The sequence below is a fragment of the Morone saxatilis genome, unplaced genomic scaffold (assembly GCF_004916995.1).
Source record: "Morone saxatilis isolate NCDOM2014 unplaced genomic scaffold, NCSU_SB_2.0 Contig8, whole genome shotgun sequence".
NCBI classification, from domain to species: domain Eukaryota; kingdom Metazoa; phylum Chordata; class Actinopteri; family Moronidae; genus Morone; species Morone saxatilis.
This window is the reverse complement of record NW_023340257.1, coordinates 4,243,523-4,268,254: the sequence shown is the minus strand read 5'-3', so window position 1 is coordinate 4,268,254 and position 24,732 is coordinate 4,243,523. Positions and strand designations below refer to the sequence as shown.

Sequence of the window (24,732 nt, the reverse complement as noted above, 5' to 3'; positions counted from 1 at the left end):
CATTTAAATTTTGGACTGTTTATTACTTTTTACTTTTTTAATTACTTTTATCTATTCTAACCTCTGTTGTTTCCATTTGCCATTGGGATGAGAAGGTTGTAAAGTAAGACAGCTGCAAGAGAACCAGTGCTGTCATGGTGCATTGTGGATTCAACCCCGTGGTGGTTTCATCAGCTTAGACCGTGAGTTGGATTATTAATGTGGACGGAAGAGAGCGCAGCACAGACCTGCGGGATTAGGAGAAGGGATTAGACAGAAGCCTGTGGAGTTATCTGTCCATCTCTGTCTATCTCTATTTCCACCACGCTCTCCACATTTCTATCTCCTCATCCTAAACTGAATTGTACAAGTGGACATGGCTGTCTATAAAGAGTGAATGAGTGAAGAAAGGCAGAGAGGGTGTTGGAGAGGTGTTGGGAAAGTAGAAATTAATCGCAAAAGGCAGGCTGGTATTAGTTGCATTCAGTGCCACAGAGCATGAACTCGTATTGACAGCGGAAGAGATTTGTGGTTGTTAATTGAACCCTATTCTGATCCTCACTGTGATGGCTGTATTTTATGTGAATGTATAAACTTGATTTGAAGGTCGACAAACAATCATATAAACATTAAAAAATCTCTGTAGAAAAAAACACAGTCAATACAGCCAACAGTGAAGACTGGTTAAGATTTGACCTTTAAACTGTATGTTTTTTGCTCCACCAGGGGGAGAGACTGAGCCATGCAGTTGGCTGTGCCTTTGCTGCCTGTCTGGAGAGGAAGCAGCGTAGGGAGAAGGAGTGCGGCGTGACGGCTTCTTTTGACGCCAGTCGCACCTCATTTGTGCGTGAGGGCTCCTTCCGCGCCAACTCTTCCTGCAGCCAGCAGGGCAGCAGCAGCGAGCGAGATGACAAGCTGCCAGACAAGAAGAAAGGTAGGAAGATATTTCAAAGTGTGCACACATTCAAATATGGGCCTTTCAAGTACTGCTCATACAGTTGAAATGTGAATTGATCCTTAAAATGTTAAAAAGTCAAGCTGAGTAAACTCATAGAGAGTCACAGTTACAGGATTATGTAAAACAATAACAGGTCTTAAACAGAAATGACCACACATGCACTTCCTCCTCTAGACCAACCTTCTGCAATCCCAGCCCTCCCACCTGGCACCGCCTCCCCACCTGAGGGTGCAGCATCCCCCATGGAGCGGCCAGAACCTGGCGGGCCTCACGCCATCCCTCGTCGTCACGCGCCCATCGAGCAGCTGGTGCGCCAAGGCTCGTTCCGGGGATTCCCCGCCCTCAGCCAGAAGAACTCTCCCTTCAAGAGGCAGCTGTCGCTCCGTCTCAACGACCTGCCATCAACACTGCAACGCAAGACCGACTTCCAGGCCAAGAACCCTGGTGAGTTGGGAAGTTCTTGAAGTTAGACTCATAAATAATGATGAAGGGACCTGCTGACCTTCTGACTTAACTAAAGGTTTACTAGGGTCAGACAGTCTCAACCTTTTGCTGCTGCTGCAGAAAGACTGCAGAAATTGCAGTATGTAAAAGAGCTGGGGTTAGGGACTGTATGAAAATGATTAGGGGGAGGTGAGGTCAGAAAGTGGCGTGATGATTTTCATTTTTCTCTAAAGCAAAGAATTATATCAAATTATTTTTTGGTATTTTGAAGAAGTCAAGTCACTACTATTAGAGTTGCACACAAATAGAAACTACACATGGCGACGCGTTCCACTTGTGTCATGGTTGTTTGCAGATTGGAAAATTATTATATTTTCCATTTGGCTTCCGTTTGGGATCACTGACTCCCATCTGAAGAGGTCCGAGCAATCATATTACAAAATAAACCTTCACCAATCTCAGATGAATTTATATTCATGTTTTCATACAGACAAGGTGTAGTTCTTCTTGCCTTTCATTAAATGTGGGCCAAGATAAAAAGCAGTTATGTGAAGTGCTGTTATTATTGCTGTTAGTGCCAGCGCTGATGGCTGGGCATGTGCGGCTCTCTAAGCTCTTGGCTTTTTACTAAGGACAATTAATAATAACTGATTTGCCCTGCACAGGTTGAACAGGAACAGGAACGCACACACATAGACACACCCACTCTGTGTGGTACCACAGGATCAAAGCGCTCAGTAGCAAGGCTGATTATAGTCATTAGGAGAGATGAGAGAGTTGACTGGGGGACTCCTCTGACTGGAATACTAAACCACAACATTTAACTCCCACTCTCGCCGTCTCTCATATTCTCTCCTTTCATTTCCGTCTCTCACTCCCCCATGAACGTTAGTGTATATATCCAGCAAATTTGGTGCAGATTTTATATGCACTGTGCTCTCTCTCTTTCATTATCACACACACCGATGCACACAGCCAATTCCTCTGCCTTCCTGCTCCCTTGTGACTCTCTGAACAATGTGTGTATTGATTTGTGCGGTCAATCAGCTGTCCTGTTAGCCTTCAGCAAGCCCTTTGCCAGTCCTCAAACCTGCACCAAGAGAAACGCACACATACACATATAGACACACACATAAAGTGCTGAGAGTGCTTCTGAACTCTGTGTGACATTAACAAGAGTAGGGGAAGACAAGAATCACATTGTTGGTCTTTCCGGAACATAGCACAGAAAAATCTTTAATGTGAGACCTTACAGATGCTTCCAGCACCCTATGAACCTCCAAATATAATTCAAGGCTTGTAGCCACACAATGTACTCAGATGAGACAGATGTTTGATGTTTGACCCACAGTGACCACATCTGTGGTAAACACATATTCATTTATTTCACTTTAATCCCACTCCTCTATACATTAAATTCTTCAGCATGTGTATCTTATAACATTTAAACTCAGTGTCAAAAATGTCATCAAACTCCTCTTTGTCCAAAGTGTTTTGGATAAAATGTGACAGCAAACACAGGAAGGATGCAGGAGTGGAGCAGAGCAGGAGGAAGAAACAAAATTCCTCTGTCTCCAAGGCCTTCGTTGTGAAGGGAGGGACCAGGGAACGAAGACCAGGGAATTAGATATGATATCTATTTATATCTGCGGTCTGTGCAGGAGAGGTTTAAAGCTGTAGTCCAAATCAAAGTCAGACAGGAACATTATGCCGCCTAATCCCTCATTGGTAGGATCAGTTACAGCTGGTTTAAAAACATGGATAAGCTAAGCCAAATTCACCTCTGTCTGAGTCGTCCCCCTGCACAAGACACACCAGGCAATGACATAGCGGCCTGAAATGTACATAGAGTATAATGTTACATAAGTGTAGCTCAAACAGTTCAGCTTAGTCTGTAAACATTTTTCTGACTGAGTATATAAAACCTTTTTAATAAGAAGTGATTAGCACAATGCCATGTTTGTTTTGAGAATCTTGTGTTTTTGGTGCTTTTTAGGTCAATAGCGGCCAGCATCAAAGTCTTCATCTGCTCCACTTTCTATGCTTTTGATGCTAACTGGGACTGTTAAACAAATGAATAAATATTTTTTCTCCCTCTTTTTGTTTGTTTGTCCCTCTACTCAATCCTCTTCTTCTCTCATTCCACCTCCTCTTTTCATTATCTTCCTTATTGCCATTGTCTCGCTCTCTTTTTTCCCATCTCTCCTCCCCTCTGTGTTTCCCTTTCTTGCTAGTACCAGAGATGGACATGGGGTTGCCAGGTGAGGGAGACAGTAGTATTAATGCCCTGTGTTGCCAGATCAACACCTCCTTCACCAAGCCATCGGACGAGCTCTTCTCCAACCCCTCTTTGTCTGCAAATGGCCCTCCAACCTGCACTGTGCCCCCGGCCCTGCCTCCACCGCCTGCACCAATGCAGGGTAAGAAAGATTGCATCAGATCAATAATTGTATTGATTTTTTTGTTCAAATATTGCACACTCTGAACCAAACTCAGTGGTGAGGAAATAATTACACTTATTCTAAATCTTTAACTTTATCCCTCCAGCCACTTCTTCCTGGGTGCAGCCAGAGCCTCCACTCCACTCTCCTCCTCCGGTTTCTGTGGCGATGCAGATGCATATGCAGATGCAGAGTGGACACAGGCGCACACCCTCGGAGGCTGAGAGATGGCTGGAGGAGGTCTCCAAGGCTGTCAAAGCTCAACAGACCCCTCCCCCAGGCCCCACAATCCCCACCATCCCTGGACCTCCCTCCATGTCGAGTCAACAGATGTCCAGTCAGGCAGCCATATCAGCCGCCCAAGTATCCACTGTCCCGATGTCCCTTGGCACCATGTCCAAACCTCTCATCTCAGGCCCCCCTGCTCTCTCAAGTCAGGCCCCGATGCCCCTCCCACCCATGTCACTATCATCAGTTCCTCTAATACCAGGCCCACCCGTGTCAGGCCCCCCTATGTCTCTACCTTCCATGTCCATTCCCACGATGTCCGGTCCGAGCATGTCTGGGGCCCCCATGATCCAGCCCTCCCTCCCCGGGCCGCCAGGCTCCCTTCCAAGCACCATGCAGCCATTCCCCTTGGCTTTTGATGCCACTCCAGCCCCTGTGGGAATGTTCGCCAGCCAGCCTGTCCAACCAGCATTCGTGCCCATGCAGACCTACATGCCAGGCTTGGCCAGCAGTATGACCTATCCCAACGCCAGCGTGCCTGTGGTGGGCATCACTCCATCACAAATGGTGGCTAATGTCTTCTGCACTGCTACAGGCTCATCTGGTGCAGGTGGAGCCATGGGCTCAGTCGTAGGAGGACCCAAAGTGGGGTCACTCGGAACAGTTGGGCCATACCATTCACACCCAGGAGCACCTGCTGCAGTCGGGCACAGTGGAGGGTTTTCCACACCGCCATTCTCTTCCACTCCGCCATTATCAACAGCCATTAATGGCCTCCCACCGCACAGCAGCGTCATGATGGACCTCCAGAATGGGACCACCAACAGTGGTGGCAGCAGTAGCAGTTGGCCGCCAGAGGGCAGCCAGCTAACAGCTCCGGCAGCCAGCGATTCCCAAGACGATGATCGTTTTGAGGCCAAGTGGGCGGCACTGGAGGCCAAACCAGCGCCTCAGCAGCCTGGGAATAAGGCACCAGCTGCAGCAGCCAACCCATTTTCCAACAATCTTCAAAAGACTTTTGAGATTGAGCTTTAAGCCAGAGCTGGCCTCCCAAAGCTGTAGCTCTAGCCCTGGGGTTAAAGCCTGAGAAAGCCAGGCGCTAATTCCAGCATCTCTGCTTAGAACAGGATTCCGGTCCTTAAAGTTACCCTAGCATCTGACCTGTGGCAGCCTAGCAACTTGCTAAAAGTTCTCATAGGAGTCTATGATATATTGATCTTAATTTCTTTCTCTACACACCCACGAGAGCTTGGAAGGAAGTTGGCAGATTGCTGGGCTGCCATTGGAGGATCAGGTCTCTAGCTCACTAGACTTGATGGACTGAATCCTTCCACTCTACCCGCTACCCACCTCTTTTCCCTGCTTTCACGTCTCCACTCTGGCTTTACTTTACCTGCTGCAAGTCCCTGGATGTACTGTATGTGCCCCCTCGAGGACAATGTGGGGGGACACAGCTCAGTGGTTTCTTTCTTTAAAAGTGGACTCCACTTAGATGCATTCCAAACCCATGAAATGTTTTTCTTTTTCTGGTGGAGATCTTGCTGGAGAATTTAGCGGATATGACTACATTACAAGACGTGCAGAGAAGTGATTTGTTGACTTCTGATCAGACTGATGCTGATCTCAGCCAAGCACAGCAAAAGTTTGGATACCTGAAAGGACTAGCCAATGATGTAAGACCCGACCCTACCAACTCAAAAGGACTTACTGACTAATAGTAGAGATTTATGGCCAAAATTATTTTATTTATTGTATTTCATTTTTTTATTTTAACAAGTTATATATACTTAAAAATCAAATTTTTAAAGCAGTGTTTCAGGAGCATTTTGTTTTCCATCCCCTATATTTATTTTTGTTGAACCATAAAGAGGAGGAAAACTACAGGTAGCACACAGGAAACAGGTGTGATTGGGCAGCAGTAGAGGGAAACATAACAGGCAGGGGCGGATCTAGAGAAATATTCATTAGACAGCAATAGGGATGGATCCGTTAAGGTGTAGCAGAAATACATGCTGATTTAATTGCAAACAATCACATATATCAATATTTGCTTGGAAAAGCCCCCAAATTAAGTTATTTTAACCAGGGTTAGGGTTTTTAATTTAAATGTATTATTATGTAATGCATAATAGCATTGAATGGAGATATCTCAATACATTGTTTTATTTCCAAATATTCAGACATTTTCCTAATCTTTTTTTATTGAACTTAGTCTAAATTGTGGACATAACAGATCATTAAATTAATTTCCGTCTTTTAACATTTTATTTTTGATGAAATGAATCTAAATTAAATGTGTTTAATTTAAGTAAGTATGTTTTTGGTATTTGACGCCAAACAGTTTTTAAAGGTGGTAGCTGCCACCCCATGTCACCCCTCTAGATCCGCCTCTGGAAACAGGAACCAAATAGCAAGGGCTGACAGTACAGCCGTGTGTAGTGCAACATGTGAGACAGTAAGTGTATATAGCGGCATGTTTCTTCCAACCGTTAGCCCTAACGTATACTGTATACGCTCCACTGCTGGTGAGGCCAGTTGAGTCAATATAGCTTCACTTTCTGTTGCTAAAGCTTCTCTTCAAGGGTTACTGGGACATGAAAAATCACTTCTGGATATCCAGCACGCAGACACTCTGGACAGGACAGCACAACAGCCCTTTGGACTCCATCTTCTCCAGAGAAATCCAAGGAACTTCAAAAACTCAGTGGAAACAGAAAAAAATATGCTCTATAACACTGTGCAACTGGTTAGAAAATGATGCACTACATTCCAACATTCATAAATCCTTTAATGTGTTCAAACACAGGGTATAGTCTCATCACGTACAGTATGACTGTGTGTTCACCTCTACTGTACTACTGTATCTCATTACAGACTCAATGATTTGAGGTGAAAATAGAAGAGGAACATGAGCAGACATAGACTGAGGTGTGGCAAATGAGAACTGATAGAAATAAAGGTTATACTGTATTTTCTGATGCAGAATTATTAAGAGCAGATTAACAGGAAGAGGAAATATAGAACAGCGGAAGGATAGATTGCTAGAGCAAATAAGGAAGGTTAAGCTGTATGTGAGAGACTGAAGGAGAGGATGGAGTTATACCTTTAAAAAATGAGATGGAGGAAGTCTGAAGAGAGGAAAAGGAGATAGGATATGAAAAGAAAGATGAGAGTGAGAGAAAGAGTAGCCCAGCATCCCAGAACTGTCTGCCATTTTTACATCTTCGTCTCAAAGCTGAGCCACTTCCATTTCAGCACCATGTTCCTCAACTTCTAAAACCTCACAAACAACATATTTCATCATATTTAAAAAAAAAAAACGTTGCTTATTATATAATTGCAGTCTCATAAACAAGATTTTTTCTAAGTATGTGCAACTTCCTATATAGTTACAACTTCAGTAATGTCAACAAAGCTTTCTGTGTTTTAACTTGCAGTTTCTGGCATGATTCATAAAAAAGTTCAGGTCTGTTTAAGAAGATGCAACATTACAAAGTAGAAATGTTCTTTATAGACGGGTTTTTCCATGTGACGAATGGCAAACAGGTGGTTTCTGTATGTTCTATAAACACTGTAATCTGACTAGAGATGCTCCTGCTATGTTCCTTGGCAATTGAATTGTATGGATATGGACTGGCAGTGATTAGGTTTCCTGCCCATTAACTCCCCACAGTTTAATTAGCTTATTGGGTCTCTTCCTGTGGCAGCGATCCCGTCTGATAGGCTGCCTTCTCAGAAAACTTAAATTTATGTGCCACCGGCCTGATGTATACCATCTCGGGTCCTCCCAGGGTTTTGTCCTTTGTTTTCGGACAAATCAATATTTCTGCCCCACCAAACAAATCCAAATAGCTCTCTCTACCCTCCTCTCTCTACAAGACAAGACTGACTCACTCATGAAATCAATGCTTTTATTACATTGAAAATATATTTTAGCCCTCGACTCTTGTTTGCACGCCCTCCAAATTATAAATGTAGGTTAATTGTGTTCCGCATTAAAGCAAACTAAATGACCTCATAAACTTGATTGTAAAACCATAGTTTAGTGATGGTAACAAAGCAAACCAGTGGAATTTATTTTTAATCTTTATTTACAGAATTTTTGTATTTAAACCTACATATTTGTATTGTAATTACATTGTACAAAAGATAAATAAAGTAATATAATATTACTCCTGCTCATGTTTTGTAGGTGGTGGCTTTTTAGCTTTTCATCTTTCTCTTTCCTCAAGTGAGCCTTTGATTCTCTCAGTTTGTCTCTCTATCCTTTATACTAACCTTTATTTTATTTTATTTTCCTTTCTGCCTCCAAAGATCTCAACAGCCATGTCCAGTTACTGATTTGACTCTACCTGCCTTTCTTTTTTTTTTCACCCAGCCGCTGAGTGGATGCAGGGCGAACCTCTAAAACATGTCAGACGTTTAAAAATGTGAAGCATGTCCATCATCACAGTGGATGGCCAGAACTTTTATTAAAACCCTGGTTCTGGAAGTCCCATTCATTTTTCCCATTAAGTGACACTGTGATCACTTGGGTGTACCAAATGTACAAAAGATGAAGAACTGAAAATATCTGGTTCTTTTATAAAAAAGTCAAAGGAACAAGCCCTGTGTCCATTGAAGTTTTGGGGTAAGCGTTAACAACCCCAAAGGTGCATTACAGTAAGAAACATCCAATCACAGAGCTTAAAATTCTGTGATCTAATGGTAGGTGGAAACTAGATCTAACTAATTTTACATTTTGTGTTCTCTGGTCGCTTTCTTGCTGGGATTTATATCAGTCTGTTAAATATGCAACAGTCAGAACACGGTTACCTTGTGTTGTGTTGCATAAAAAGGTAATTGCCTAACAGACCTCTAAAATCATAAGTAAACCTGTTTTAAAAGTATTTCTGATTTCTGATTTCTGATTTATCTTGTTTAATCTGTAAAACAACTGAGGTGTAAAAATCAAAAGTTGTGTTTTTATTGTCGCTGCATCCATTTTATCAAACAATCACGCTATAACATGTAATCAGTGAACTTTAGAAAGTTTTTTTTTTTTTTTAACTCTGAACAGAGCCAGGCTAGCTGTTTACTACGGCTTCCAGTCTTTTTGCTATGTCAGTTAATGACTGCTCTTGCCTGCTTCATATTGAACAGACAAATATTATAGTGGAAACCAAATAAGCAAATTTCTAAATCTGTATCATATTTGTATGCCACCTTATTCCTCTCCTCATCATCTGTACCTTGTCTCTCTCTGCTCAACCCCCCAGCTCCTGGATGCTTTCTAACCAGCGCTGTCCTCTAGTCAGCGTTGGTGCTGCTGCAGCTCAGGTCACTAATGGAACTAGACAAGGCCGCTTTTCTTCTTAAGGGCCGTGAGAAACAGGGAGGACACATACACACACACATGCACACTGAGCTCTTGAGTGTTGGTAGCAGTAACTCTCACCCAGCCATTGTCCTCTGATCTGAGGACAGAGTCAGTGTGTGTGTGTGATGTCAAAGAGGGAAGACCAGCTGAGCTCGATAACTGTTGTAAAACTTGTGTTTTGTGTTTTAGCATGGCCCTTATTACAGGTTACTGTAATTCATTCATTGTGCACCATGCTGCTTATATGAAAGTTAAATCAAAGTCTGTGTTAATGAGGCCAAATTATGTAGGTTCTTTGATCAGGGCTGTCTTTGTTCTGCACAATCTGAAAATGAAAACTGTAATTCTCAGTTACACACTGTGTCAAAGTCTCAAATCTATAGTTCTTTTCCTCAACAGTATAACCCCAAACCCTAACCCTTTCTCTCATTTCTTAAACACATATACACCAAAAGGGCAAGAATTAGTGTACAGTATGTATCACAGTTACTGGACACAGAGGGACAATGGCCCGGTCATACAGGAGGGAGGATGCAAAATCCTTCTGTAGCCGTTGGTTGGAAAGAGGCATTTGGTGAGAGTCTGGATAAATTAGCTGACATTATCCACTCAGGTAGCTAGCAGTTCATCCATGTTAGCAAGCAAGCTAATCTTAGCTAACATTGTGAACATTGCTAACAATGTTAGCTAACATTAGCCATATAAAACCACAGTATCGCCATATATAGCACATGCTTTTCAGTAATGTTAGCTTTCACTTTAGACTGTGTTGCAGGTCGTTGTTGACATTTGTGGATGCCATTTCTAAGTTAAACACTGTTAGACAGCTAGAGAGGGCAATTGGGAGCACACGATGCAGGTATTTGATTTGAGCCATTATAGGCAACCAAGAAAGTCGGGGAAGGTCTAATTTTTTAAGTTGTATTACAAAACAACTGTTCAGACATTGGCAGTACAAATTGATTAATAGCCTACATGTAAACTGCTTTACATTCGCACACATTGCACCTTTTAATGTTTTGAGTAAGTGACGGCCTTTTGCAGGACAAATGATATGATGTTTCCCTTAATGTTTTGAGAACCACCACAGTGTTTCTGAAAATGTGCTTAAGCAATTGAGAAAAACTGTAGTGTGGTGGCTAGCTTTATAAAATGTTCAAAAATGTATTCTAAATCCTAGTTTTTCATCTTCAGAATATCCACAGATAATTATATGATTAATAAGTATGATTAATATTCTACATTCTGGATGACAATATACCATCTAAACATAACTTTTATAAAATGAGTTAATAATATATTATATATTTAGTTATATTTGCTATAATAACAAACTCAATTTATTTTACCCACACACACACAGCATTAGGTGAACCACAACACTGCCTCCACCTACCTGCGCACTTTGCATCATACAATAAAGTTGCTGAAAACAGTCTACATAGGAGATAGAGATGCTTGGTTGCCATGGCTACGCAGTGAAAGACTAATTTATAACAGCTAAGAAGCACTGTAGTCAGCAAAAACTGCCTCCTATACATTAAAATTGAAGTGCCAGAAGAAATGATAGTAGCTGAAAATACAATATCATCCTAATGGATTCTCTAGGCAGGTAGGACAAATTTGTGTGTGTGTGTGTGTTTGTGGGGGGGGGGGGGGGGGGGAGAGGACGTCCCCCCTGTTCTTTATTTGTGTTTTAAAAATCTAGTTTTTTTGCACATACTGCAGCCAGGACTCAAATGAAGTGAAATGATTTGAAGTGTGTGTTGTGCTCATTCAGAACAAATTAATTCAAGCTAATCATACACAAGCCTGTGTGTGATTTTTGCATGGTGTGACTCAACGCAACTAATGCTAGCAGACAGACAGAGATCTGAGTGTGGATGGAAAACATTACTGTGGGCTATGTTGTTTCCACTTCAAATTATGAACCCTCTCTCTCTCTCTTACTCTGCTTTTAATGGATGCAGAATTAAGGTTGTGCTGCTTTCCAACTTTTTTGCATCACTGTGTATATACACACACATATATATATACACAATTAAATATATATACACAATTAAAGGTATATACACAATTAAATAGAAATTGAAAGGAAGGATGTGTCTATGTGATATATGTGACCAAATAAGTGTGTGTATGCGTCTGTGTGATGGCAACGTCTGATAGCAGTATGAGCCTAGACACAGTAATGGTGTTTGTGTAATGGGCTGTGCCTAGATTGTCAGATCAGCACTGGATAATGCCTCCATGCTACACACACACCCACACCCACATCTTTCTTATTGCTACTTCATCACACAAAGGCACAAAGGTACACACACACACACACACACACATATATATCTATATGTGTGTGTGTGTGTGTGTATAAGAAGAATCTGCTGATGTTTTCTGCATTTTGATTGCATGTCACATAAATTCCTTTCAAGACTTGTTGTACTCCAAACACACAAACACTTGCTCTCCTCTCTCTCTCTTTCCACAACACACACACACACACACACACGACACACCACATTGGCTAATGCTTGCTAATTGCAATGGATATAGTGTTGGCAATGTGACCTTGCAGGTCTTGAAGCTAGGAGGAAGTAATTTAGCATTGATTAATTGTATGTGTTTGCTATTGATTATGCTGGCAGCTTGCCTATTGTTTAGTACACAAGCTGGTCCAACAGCATGACAGGGGGGCAGAAATGGTAAAATTCTGGAGAAATAACGTTGAAAGAAGTGAACCAGTGATAACATTTTGAATTAATTTTGTACTGAGCAACACAGGCATGTGTGTGGTGTTGTGTGTGTGTGTGTGTGTGTGTGTGTGTAATAGCAAACGGTCAAGAAATACTGACTTTGGCCCTCCAGGGTTCGAAGGAACCGCAAATGTCAAGGCAGGGCACACACATACACACCATCTGTACCGCAATATCATCCTAAAAACTGTGCCCATCTCTGGCATTTTGCGGAACTTGTGCCATTGCTGTTTCCTATGTATGGCAGTGTATCACTTCCACGCCAGAGAAAGGAAAACAGATCAGTATCATATTTTAATGTGAAAAGTTTGTTGTTTTAACAAGATGTTTTTCATTTTCAACACTGTATTTTCACATTATTCCAACATACAAACTTATCATGGTATGTTTTGTTACAACAACATACCTTTGTGTTGTACTACTGCTATCATGTTATGATAACATGATAACTTATATTGTTATAATAACATAACATTGCAATATAAGTTATCACATTATAATATGAGCCTTTTACATTACAGATAGATAAATTGTATATTTTTGTAATAAGTTTTCACATTACAATGTGAGACGTTTTATGTTAGACAAAAAGATAAATAAGTAATAAAAAGTAAGATTAATAGTATTTTATTATAACAAGCAAATATTCTTGTTTTATAGTGATACATTTGTATGTTGTAATTATGTGAAATGTCTTGTTATGAAGTGAAAAACAACATCTATAGACTTTTCACAATATGCCGTGATACTGATCCAGTTTTCTTTTTCTGGCGTGGCAGCATTATGCTGCCGTACTTATGGCGTTATAGACCCATTGCAAAATGATGAATCTCATCAGAGTTATGAGCAGAAATACTGCGATTGGCCCAGCAAATATTTTTTAGGTTTAACACTTGAGATTGCTATATTTAGGTTCACAGATGAAAATGTCTAATATTAAGATTAAAGATGGTTGAAGGTTTGGTATGGTTAAGGATTGAGAAAGAACATAGGCAAGACTTCTATCTTTGCCCAGAACTGCAGTCCACACACACACACACACACACGGACACACACGGACACACACACACACAGTGTCAGCTTCTACCACCCCCTGCCAGCAGCTGTCACTCATCAGCGCTGGGTGCCAGAGAGGACCAAAGCCAGCCTGCTCTCACTCACCCATTGTTTTCTTTGCTCAAATCATCCAAGCAGTGAAGTATAACATCTATTTACTGTGCCACAGTAGCAGAGAGGGCTTCCCTGCATGCTGTGTTATACCTAATAAGCCTTAAGGAGATGGGGAGTCATCAAAATGAGTGCTCAGTCACAAGCTTACTCACTTGCTCACTCACTGTTTAGTGTCACGTGGATGTTTGTCAACAATATGAGTAAATCCTCGAATATTTACGTGTTTTTTTCCTCTATGATCCTGCCACAGTAAGTAGGGCTCTGATTACACTGTATTAATACATCGGTTTGTGCTTATGTAATCATATAAAGCTCCTCTAAGTATGTGATGGTGATGATGCATTATGACTTGACTGCAAACATCACTGCAAACAAAACATGTATGTAATCATATACAAACCCAATCACCTCTGCTGGCCGTACATGGGACCCATGTTTTAACCACTGTGGATTACAACAGGAGGTAGAATGAGCCCCGGTTATGGAGAGCAGTTTGAGCCTCTTAAAACATGAATAACTTAGTGGCAGACAAGATGCAAATTTCTGACTTCCAAATAGAACAGCTTTATAGTAAAATCCCCTGCTGGGACTCACCCAGGACAGTTAGCAGTGGGTGGTCTCATGTAAAATTTACTATGGTGCAGCTACAATATTTCTGCTCATCTAGCGCCCCCCAGTGTAGAAACAGGGCATCACAGCATGGACCCATCAGTTTATATTATGCTACTAAAACGAAAATAGATCCCACCAGTCCGGATAAACACAGATGCTCGTGAGCTCAATATGTTAAACTAATAACCAATATTAAAAGTGAATTCTTTTGTTGTAATTTTAATTACCATGTCTAAACTTTAATAATAATGCCAACTACATTGCAGTATAATCCATACTAATCTTGTTAACTCAACAAGGGCTCAAACCCAGCAATATTACTGATCTGAAAGAGCTAAATGGAATTCAGCCTTCACTAATTTCTTTATTTACACCTCTTTGTGTGACATACCAGAATGTCTTTTGTGAAAATGAACAATTAACTTCATCTGTATCTGTATAAACCACTGGCATGATGGGCATCTACTGGTAAATCATCTACTGACTAAATCAAATTAGTTAATTAGTTGCAATATTATGAAACTGTTCTAAAAATTAAACCAGCTGCTCAGAATCTGGCAAACCGGACTATTATCACAATATGCACATCCTTTTATTATTTTTTATACCATTACATAACCCAGCACCTTCATATATCAACAAATCATTTAATGTTCCAACTAGAACCCTCAGATCTTTCACTGCCTTTTCAGTTTCAAAATGTTTCCTGCAAGAAATGTGGTGAGGCTGCTTTCTGTTTTGATGGCCCTTTGTAACACCCTCCCCCTGGATCTAAGATATGCAAACTCCCTCTGCATTTCTACATTTCTAAGACCTACTTTTGAAATTCTGGCACTTAAATTTAGACTTTTGCTGCTTATATCATCCTTCCTGTTTAGTTCTATTGTTTAAAGTGAAGCACTTTGGGCTATATCAATGTAAATGCTTCATGCATCATAATACTGAAATGTATTTTATGATTGAAATGAAAGGCTTTAATATTTGTAAAAAAAACTAAAGGACTGTATGTAGCCCATATAATCATATTTATGTAATATGAAAATTGACCAGCTTTCCAGCACAAACGTTAGGCACATACATATTACAATATATGACTGTATTATAGAAAAGCTACGAACATTATTGATATCTACTCTCTCAGTGGTTATGATGTTCTTGAAAACTGTTAAAGGACTTGCAGCATCTCTCTACTCTCCGACATTAATATGATAAAACCTTCCTCAGGCTTCTGACAGACATTAACAATCACATCATGTGCTGGTTTCCACCTGTTCCAGCCGCCACTCTCAGGCTTATACAGAGGACAGTGGATAAAACTAAATAGCCTGGTGGTTTTGTCATCACCGACTGAATGTGTCTTGTTCAAACTAGTGCCTCATGATGGATTTTTCCACAGCGGTTTGGAGGACCACACACAATAGTAACAGTGCAGACACATGGGCCATTGTAATTTATCTATAGCAGCACCTCTGCCTGTCCACACCGACAACAGAACAACCTCTCTACTAAACTTCAGTGTGTGTGCTTTCTTTCTACAGCCAGTTTCACACTAAATCAGTTTTACAGCACTGTAACTTTGAAGTGTTGCTGTTCTGCAGTGGAAGAATGAGCACTGAGCAGCTTGGTGCTGTAGAAGTAAATAAAAAGAAGACTATGATCTACGGCTGGTGATCGCCTCCAAACCAAAGAGCTGCGTCATTTTATGCTTATTTACCTCGAGCTTATTATGTTACATCCTTCATTTTAAAAGTTATTTACTGTGATGTGTGCTATGTCATAAAAACTTACATTCTACAGTCGATACACAGATATTCCTAGGCCCTTTGTCTGCTGCCTCCACGCTGACACTAGTCTGTGAGGTTAATGTCAATTGAGCTTGTGTAATTGGTTTGTGAAGGAAATGAGCACTGCTTCATGGATGTTAGACAGCGATCCATTAGAGTGCTGGACATCAGGGACCGTGGACTTTAGATGACCTTGAACCAGAGATTGTGAGAGAGAGAGACACACATCTGTACGTACATGTCAGTGTAAACGGCAGTCCTATTGTTGGTTCAGCTAGAGGCCACTCACCTACGTATGTTTTCTAAGGGAGAAAAACAACAAAAAGAAGAGTAAACAACACAGATTAAAATGGGAGCTCACGATAAGGGACGAAGAAAAAGCACAAGGATTGCAGCTAAATCTAACATTACTTGAGACTGGAATGGACTGGAGATTATCAATAAGTGGAGACAAGATGGGAGTTACTGTACTGCAAAGGAGAAAGATAAGAGTTCTGAGGAAAGTAGCATTATTTGATTGTTAAAAAAACACACACACACACCTTGGTAGTAAGGGGGCCATATGAAGCCTGACCGAAAAGGCACAAATATATAGAAAATATATAGAAAACATATATATTACTGCACCAAGTAGAATTTGGACACAACCTTTTAATCTCTAAGTATATGACAGTGAAAGGAACGCATTTACTGCTGCTGCAAATACAAAAGAGAGCTGCGAACTCTTTACCAATCAAGCTTTTATATAAAAACAAGAGACTGAGCACAAACACCACATTTACCGCCCACAGCCACAAAACTCAAAAGAAATGGACACTGCTAATAAAAACTGCTTTATGAGGACGAAAGATTAAACAAAACCAACTGACCAACAGTACAGTACTACCAAATTCTGCATAGAAGTAGCTTAATAACTCCCTGATATTCATCAGTTCAAAGAAAAGCAAAACAGAGGTATGGTTAATTAAGACAAAGCACATTATTTACTCTCCTCCTCTAAATATAAACATGGGCTAAAACAAACACCAGTTTTTTAATAATTAGGCTGTGAAGAGTCCTGCTGGGTAAATATGCAGATTTCAGCCTCACCATCAGATAATGTGTCTAGATTATTTAGCAGGTTAATCCTCATTTGATTCATATATGGGTTTTTTTTTGTAACTGCCACATAATTACTTTTGCAACAATGTTTACTGCCCATTCATGCAAATAAAGCATGAATGGGCATTATGGAGAGATTAGAGAGAGAGAGGGGGAGAGACAGACTGAATACAATTGTAGAGACACAACATTTTCTTTGTTTTCTTTATTTGGACGAGCCTGATTTATGAAAGGGGGGGAAAAAATCAAGATGGTCAAATGCTAGAGTTTACTGGAAAACTTTAAATCTTGAAAACTGAATTGATTATTTCTACACAGAGAGAGAAATGTGGCATTAATGCATCCAGTATGTTTCCCAGAGGAACTCCCTTTGAAAGAAACACATTTTTCATCAACACACGTATCATTTGCACTTTGTGTTTTAAAAAATCAAAACTAACTGCCCACTTTTTATAATGATCTCTGAGAGGTAAATCTACATCAGTACACAAGTACTTCCACTGGAATGTCTATATTGTATTGTGCTACATTTGTATATCCGTTTCACCATGTTGTAGATACATCACTGTAAGTTAGATCAGAGGCTTAAAATGACTTTGCTCTGCAAATAGGCACAAATAATCGTATTACCCCATTTCACATATGGAGGACTCCCCAAAAGCAAACCATAGCCCCATGGTTAGAAATGGGAATTAAGATTCCCATGAAGGCACACACTGCTGTAGCTTGTATTTCTCCCATCTTGGATCTAATTCTGCCTGGAGTAACAGTCACACACAAAGTTAGGTTTTTTCAAAAGTTTGAACTAGTTTCTGTTTCCCCGTCCGTCCATTATTTTCATTTTACCCCAGAGAGAGAAAGAGATGGTTCAAAGGAGGATCGTGAGGAGGATACAAGCTAAAATCACCTCACATAATCTCTCCTCTTCTGACTGCTTTGCAGAGACAATGCAAGTTGTTGAGATGGCTCGAGACTTTTTGAAACAGATTTAAATACTTTAAAATCGCCCACTATTCCCAGTGCATTCCTTTATTTTACATGTTCCCCTTTCCAATTTTAGCTAACAAATTGTTCAGATTGAGAGTGGGCAGCGGGTTGCAGGACTGTGCATACACAAATGAATGAACAAGGAAAACCACACTCGACTGCAGTTAAGAGTACAAGCTCTGCTGTAACAGTGACAACTGAGAGTCGTATGTCTTCATTTTCCACAAGTCAGTTAAAATCACAAGCCCAGCTTTCCATTTGTCCAGTTGATTTTATAGCAGTTTGACTGTTTCAGTGGGGCTGTAGTATGTCTGACCTCAGAAGTACTGCAGAATCAGCTGGTCAGGGAAGGCAGATGAGATGGAAAGCTGATCCTAGGTTAGCACTGATAAAACACCAGGTCCAGTTGGGGACCAATTTAAGCGTCAACACATCCTGTCTTCTCATGCAAAACTAAGGCTGATTCCAGTTCTGCCATTTAGTGCTGAGTGATCAATCCTCTGTGTTCTCTCAGAGCAGCAGTGCCAGGATTCACAGTGTTTTTGTGGCTCATCTGAGGAAGACCGAGTGCACTTTGAGAAGTTCTCCTGGTTAAAAAAAAAAAGCTCACAGACTATCCGTGCGGGCGTGGCAGCTGTCACACACTCTGACCGGGTGGTCCCAGCCTCGGGAGGCCACAGGCCTGATGTGGGTGGAGCAGGGGCCGCACACACCCTGTCCACAGGCCCTGCAGTGGTGCTTGGACATTGCTGGAGTGAAGGTTTTGGAGCACTGGTGGCACTGGGTGATGTCCTGGTCTGGCACCCAGTAGTCTGGCCGAGCCACATCTTTCACAAAACCTAAGGGGATTGGATGGAACAGTAAATATTTATTTCAAGATTTTTGGCAGCGATTGTTTATGTTTTTATTAGATCGTAAAAATCCATATCTGAACAGAACATTCTGTGAAACTGCATAATATTATATGCACTGGGGCGGGTGTGAATCACTTTACAGGAGCCCAAGCTTCATTAATGTTTATGGTGTGAATCTCCAAACAGACATTAAATATCTCAGATGGATGACTAGCTTTGAGATAATTACATGCTTATTTATGCCATGCATTCCTTGCAGGAGAGCCATCAAGTCAAAGAGGCCTAGTTGTTCAACACATCCATCTCATTTGCCAGAATTTAAAATAAACTATTGTTGTCAGAACAAATTTGGGGTTTGCTGCAACATGATTTCCATTTTTTTCTTCCCTCAACATCGTTGTAATTCCCTTATATCATCTAACAGACAAACAAATAAAACATTTATTTTTAATTTGAAAAAGACAATTTTAGCCAATGATTGCATTGGTGATACAACAGGCCAAATCACATTATTTTTGTACTGTAAAACTGGTAATTACAATCATGTTCAACAAAAATCTGATTGGTCAAAAGCCATCTGACCCAGAGATAATGTGCAACCAGCTGCAGCGCACTGACAGAATGTGTAATGGTGAAATGCAGCTGCACTCACAGAGAGGGTAGTCCACAGCCGTGGTGACCATGTCCAGTGTAGACTGGGCCACCTCCGTCACCCTGCGAGCTATCAGACCACGAGGCTCCACCTTACACACTAAAGAAAAGAGGTGTGTAAGACAAAGACACACGTGCATAGTACACAAAAACATATTTATACCTGAGCAACTATTACAAATACAATCAGCATTTCAATACAACAAAATCAGTGTTTTTTCTTTCTTTTCCCACTGTGCAGTAAATTTAATTGAAATTAATTAAACACATTTTACAAAAAAGAAAATGAAATAAAGTTGGAAATCTAGGTGTAAGTTAAGTAATGACTAATCAGAAGGACAAGATGCTAAAAAATGAAATGATTATGGGCAGAACAGCCATAGTTTGAATCCATGTAATGTAAAAAGATCTGCCAATAATCTTTGCTTGATTAAAATGATATTTATGTGATTTCACATATGCTGCCAGGTTGAAGCTCACTAACTGGCTGGAAGAGTCTCACCCTGGCTGTTAGTGTCAGCTGGCCCTCCTTGTCGGTAGCAGGCCTTGCACACCCTGACAGGGCCACTGCCCCAGCCTCTCTCTGGCACCGGCATCCTGTGGCTGGAGCAGGGATGGCAGAACCCCTCGCCACATGATCGGCAGTGGTGCTTCCTCTCCGCCTCCACGAACACCTTCTGACAGCCGTGACAGGCCTGAAGAGAGGAGGAAGATTCGATAATGGAAGGAGAGACATGATAACATTATTATTGCAGGCACTGAGTAAGTGATTTGTTGTCATTTTAAAAAGGAGATATTTCCATGTGTGTATTACAACTTTAATGATGGTAATCTGAATTGTTGTGCAGTTTTTGTTTTTCTCGCCTTCAGCTTGTCATACTCACAGTGATCTCTGTGTTGGGTCTCCAGTATGGGGGCGCCACCTGGTCAGTGAGCCAGGCAGTGACAGCTTTGGTGGGGCCGGTGCTATACTCCGACACTGACTGAATCATGTAGTTCATCCCATCAAGGACCCTCTGGGCAGCGTTCTGGTGGGTGGTCAGAAAGGTGTCCGACTGACAGAAGGAAGAGGGACGAAGAAATGCAATTGAAGCCGAGGTGCACACGGTTTTATAGTTGCCGAGTGAGGCAGAGCAGGATGTGAGATAGATGGAGAAAATAGGAATTAATCAGTTAATACCTATAGAAGCAGATAGATACCTGTAAATTCTCAGTCTCTCTCAGCTAACTGCACACTAAACTTCATGTAAGATGTTGTCATTTTAGGGTCGTTTTAATGGCAGAGAAGCATTTAATGACGAATTAATCTTTATGCAAGCTAATGATGCATAACCTCATCAATCAGATCCCTTAATCATTTCAGTATTCAACGTTTGTACTGAAACCAAAAACTGGAGAAAGAGAAGAAGGATGGAGTACTCACCCCCTCCCAGACATGCTTAACCTCAGATCGTACCACGCCGCTCTCAGGGTCCTGGTTTCCCACCCAGTACTGTCTGCTGCGGTAGATAACACCACAGCTAGCACACTCCAACACATAGCTGAGAGGAAGGTGTGGAGACAACGTGAGATGGCAGGATGAAAAGCAATGAAAAGATGTATATTTATTTTGTTTGTGTGTGTGTGTGTTTTTACGTACCCTGACCAGGCATACTTGGCCAGTCCAAACCATGGGTTGTCACTGGAAGCTGACGTCTTGGGAATGACAATCACCTCTCTGCCGCCTTCATAGCACCGCTGGAGACATAAAACACAGAAAAGAAAAAAACATATATATTAAAAAAATATTTAGAAAAGGGGCAATGAAAGGGGGGAGGAAAGGGAGAGTTCTCAGTTGACCTAAACTAGCAGACGAGACTGGCGTCAGGAGTCTTACCTTACAGATAAGGACCTTGTTATTGTACTGGTGTGCATACTGGCACAGCCCATCTGCCATATGGGGGACCCTGTCTCTTAGGTGGTTCATTCCATTTTTACAGCGAATGCTGAAGGAGAGACAAAATGAGACGTTTCAGATCAACATGACAGACATCAGAGTTGGGATAAGGGCAGGTTCTGTAAAAGTCTGAACCATGTGTACAGTCCATTAATCCTGGACTGGAAACCTTTCAGAACCTGTGTTATGATTTCTCCTACTCACACTTCTCTCAGCTTTCCATAAAACAGAAACACAAAAGATAAGAGGACTCCCATTTTGCCTTTCCAAAAATATGGAAATCACATCAGGTTTTATGTGTCCCACTGGAGAGACAGTTAACATCCACAAGAACAACAACAGATCTGTTTTAAGAGGATAAATTCCAACTCTGTGATTCAGCCAGAGACAACTGAAAGAGTTCTGTTCTGTATGTGTGTCTGTTTATGTTTCCATCTGGCAATAAAAGCCTTTAACTGCTGTAAGAAGAGTCTGAAGAAGAGGGACGTTCCCTAAAGCAAGTATTTTGAGTAAAAAGAGTTACATTTAGACAAACCTTTAGAAATCTGCACCAGAGATGAACAATACTCTGCTTTGAATAATGATTTTGGTCGTCCAAACACTCTAAACATTGAAATGATGTTAAGCTAAAAAAAACTGTATCTACAACTTGCTGAAAGGATGCAAAGGATCAATGAACAGCTCTCTGAACCTGCTAATGCTGAGGCCTGACCATGAGGAGCAGATTTCATCCATAACAGAGGTTAGATGCCATTGATGCCAGAGTGGGAAATGCTTTTAGCTCAAATGGCCATCTGACCTGTCTCCAAGTGTTCAAGGCTAAATGAAAGACACTTCTCTGTTTGAAACGGAGTAATGGACAGTACACTGGTGTGACGGGTGGGGAGTAGGAGAGCAAGGGATCTCTCAAAAGGCATTAAGCATAGAAGAACTCAAGATTTACAGCGCTGGAGGTGTCATACAGGCATCCCCGATATTCTTATTAATAATAAAGTTTGACATATCCTATGGATTATTGTCACATGTCAAGAATACTAGATTTATTTCATCTTTAGAAAATAGAAAAAGGCATTTGGGGAACAATATAACTGATGAGAGGTTTAACACAAGCACAGAGAAGTAAAGTGTTTCATCTCTGACTGAATTTATGTGTTTGTGAGTTTCAGTCAAAATCTTCCTGGCTTTTGATCTTGGTAAACATTTCAGGCACAATTATACCTCTAGAATGGAGAAAAAACTGAAAAAGGAAACTTCTCAAAAGTGTTTGTAATGACTTACTTGCAGCTGAGGCAGACAGCGGAGCAGGTGAAGTATTCATCAGGGAAGAAGGAGTACAGGGCCATCTTGTCATCTGACAGTTCCCCACAGAAACGCTCACTCAGGCCCTAAGGAAACATAAGAAGGATGGGAGAGAAGAAAAGGGGACAGAACAAAGAGCAAAACTTCTTCATCTCTCTGTTAAATTTCTCTAAGATTTCACTTGGTGTCTATTTAACACCGAAGATAACGGTCCACAGCTTACCTCCAGAGCGTGAAACACTATCCCGGGCTGGCGGGGCGAACGTGTGTGAGTGTTCTTCACTTGCTGCCTCACGGCCTCCAGCAGCTTGCTGTAGTCAGTGGGAGGTGTGATGGTCTGGGTGCCGACATACTGTACCGAGCTGAAGGCCTCTGTCCCCAAGCCTAGGTCGTGAAACCGTTTCTGGAGCAGTGTGTCAGCATGGCCGCCAACCTTAGAATCTACAAGGGAAAGAAAAGGCAAATACATTTGTAGTTGGACAGCAGGAAACACAGAACAAGATACAAAAATACATCCTGTAAAAAAGACGAAAAATTTCTGAGGTGTGTTTTTGTGATCACATACAGTATATGCATGAAATTTAGTATATTTCCTTCCCCTACCGTGACCAAGTAACTGGGTGTGTGTTGTCTCCTGGAAGATGATAACCGCAGGCCCGAGAGAAGAGAGGGGCACGTCCAGACCACAGCGGCTGGAAAGAGCTCTGAGCTCCGGGGTGAAGTGCTTCAGGTAGGCCCCTGAGGCGCTGCTCAGGAACAGGAACATGTCGTTGTGCAGGCGCTCTGCCCGTGTACGATAGACTACTATATCAGACACTGCCAATACCTGTGAAAGAAGGGAGTAGATCTAAGACAGAAGAAGCATCTATGACCTACATCCAAACAAACAAGACGCATGGAAAAATGGAATATAGATGTCAGCGTGCAAGGATTAGCTGACAAATTACAGTGTGAGTGTAAGGAGAGGTACAGAGACATTTAAGATATTCTGAACACACAACAGCACTCTGAGGTACTCAGAAAAACTTCTTTCCTTTCACGCAAATGTCTCGAATTCTACTTTCAACTGCCCCAGACATTACTACCACTGTCCCAAACTGAGGTTCTTGTTCCTTTTAATGACGATAATGAATATAGTTTAATAACTTTGTTTCAATAACATGCATCACCTCGGTGACTCACTCTGGTCTAACCATACAGGGATATCGTATTTTTGAAGCAAAAAAGGTTTAAAAAAAATCCAAAAAGGGAGGCAGAAGAATGAACTTCTCAATTATCCACACGTTCAAACAAACTATTTACATGTAAGCTATAGGAACACACTAAGAGAGCAAGAGTACGAGGGAAGGTCAAACAACTATTTACATATTTACAAGCTATAACAACATCCAAATCCAGAGATCTGCTGAGAAACAGAGAGAAAGAAGGTCAAGCATGCCGCACATGCCCACACCTCCTGACTGCCTGCGCACGGCACAAGAGGAGAAGGAGAGACCTGAGCGCGGTTGGAAGAAGACTGCGTTTACTGTGAGCTGCAGGCGTGGGACTGAATTATAATATATTTGAATATATTTCTCGCCTTCACCCTGAATAAGCTGCTAAATTTGTAGCCCGTCACTTTTTATAATAAAGTCGCTGAGAGGGTCTAAAAGTCGCTATATCTAGCAAGAAAGTCACCAAGTTGGCAACATTGATCTAATTCTGATTATGTGTGTAAGCTGATGTATGACGGAGCATAGAGCTTGAGCTGGTGCCACCTCACATTTTTCAAATTTGAACAACTAACAATTAAAAGATGTATATTCTATGACGCACAAGCGGAAGAATTTAATTTGTAAATAATTATTCTACTTTTCATTCACTATGTGTTTGTGGCTCAGGTGCTATGTTTAATGTCACCGGGACAACAGGACATTCTTACTGTTGAGCACTGCAGAAATATTGTTAATTGTGTGTGGAAGATATATAAAAGAATACACTCTATTGTTTGTTTTAATACACAAAACTGGTAAGTTCCAAGATTCACAACACGTTTCACTATTTTACCAGCTGACTAAATGTACAGCTGTACTTGATGTGTGTCCATACCCTCCTCACAGCTGTGTGCTGATATAATCACATGGCTCTGAAGCAACACTGAGCTGGACATGGGACTCTTGAGATGCTATAATAAAAT

The 24,732-nt window shown here is 41.2% G+C and overlaps 2 protein-coding genes across 6 annotated transcripts in view; one reads left to right on the top strand and one right to left on the bottom strand.

The window, feature by feature from the left end:
• numbl (NUMB like endocytic adaptor protein) overlaps window positions 1-8,222 on the top strand; it is a 51,898-nt gene extending 43,676 nt beyond the window's left edge. For 4 of the 5 annotated variants that reach the window (XM_035679739.1, XM_035679738.1, XM_035679740.1 and 1 more), the window contains exons 6-9: window positions 706-913; window positions 1,112-1,381; window positions 3,616-3,801; window positions 3,929-8,222. In XM_035679739.1, coding sequence (XP_035535632.1) covers window positions 706-913; window positions 1,112-1,381; window positions 3,616-3,801; window positions 3,929-5,085 — 1,821 coding nt within the window. In that variant the 3' untranslated portion in view covers window positions 5,086-8,222. The remainder of the gene's footprint in view (window positions 1-705; window positions 914-1,111; window positions 1,382-3,615; window positions 3,802-3,928) is intronic. The other variant, XM_035679737.1, reaches the window with a different exon arrangement.
• Window positions 8,223-16,364: 8,142 nt separating this feature from the next.
• Window positions 16,365-24,732, bottom strand: part of si:ch211-11n16.2 (zinc finger FYVE domain-containing protein 1) — a 9,818-nt gene continuing 1,450 nt past the window's right edge. The window contains exons 3-12 of the mRNA XM_035680044.1: window positions 23,160-23,382; window positions 22,780-22,997; window positions 22,536-22,642; window positions 21,198-21,306; window positions 20,961-21,058; window positions 20,745-20,862; window positions 20,206-20,376; window positions 19,824-20,016; window positions 19,323-19,421; window positions 16,365-18,655 (exon numbers count right to left, since the gene is read on the bottom strand). Of these exons, the coding sequence (XP_035535937.1) occupies window positions 18,423-18,655; window positions 19,323-19,421; window positions 19,824-20,016; window positions 20,206-20,376; window positions 20,745-20,862; window positions 20,961-21,058; window positions 21,198-21,306; window positions 22,536-22,642; window positions 22,780-22,997; window positions 23,160-23,382 (1,569 nt within the window). The 3' untranslated portion in view covers window positions 16,365-18,422. The remainder of the gene's footprint in view (window positions 18,656-19,322; window positions 19,422-19,823; window positions 20,017-20,205; window positions 20,377-20,744; window positions 20,863-20,960; window positions 21,059-21,197; window positions 21,307-22,535; window positions 22,643-22,779; window positions 22,998-23,159; window positions 23,383-24,732) is intronic.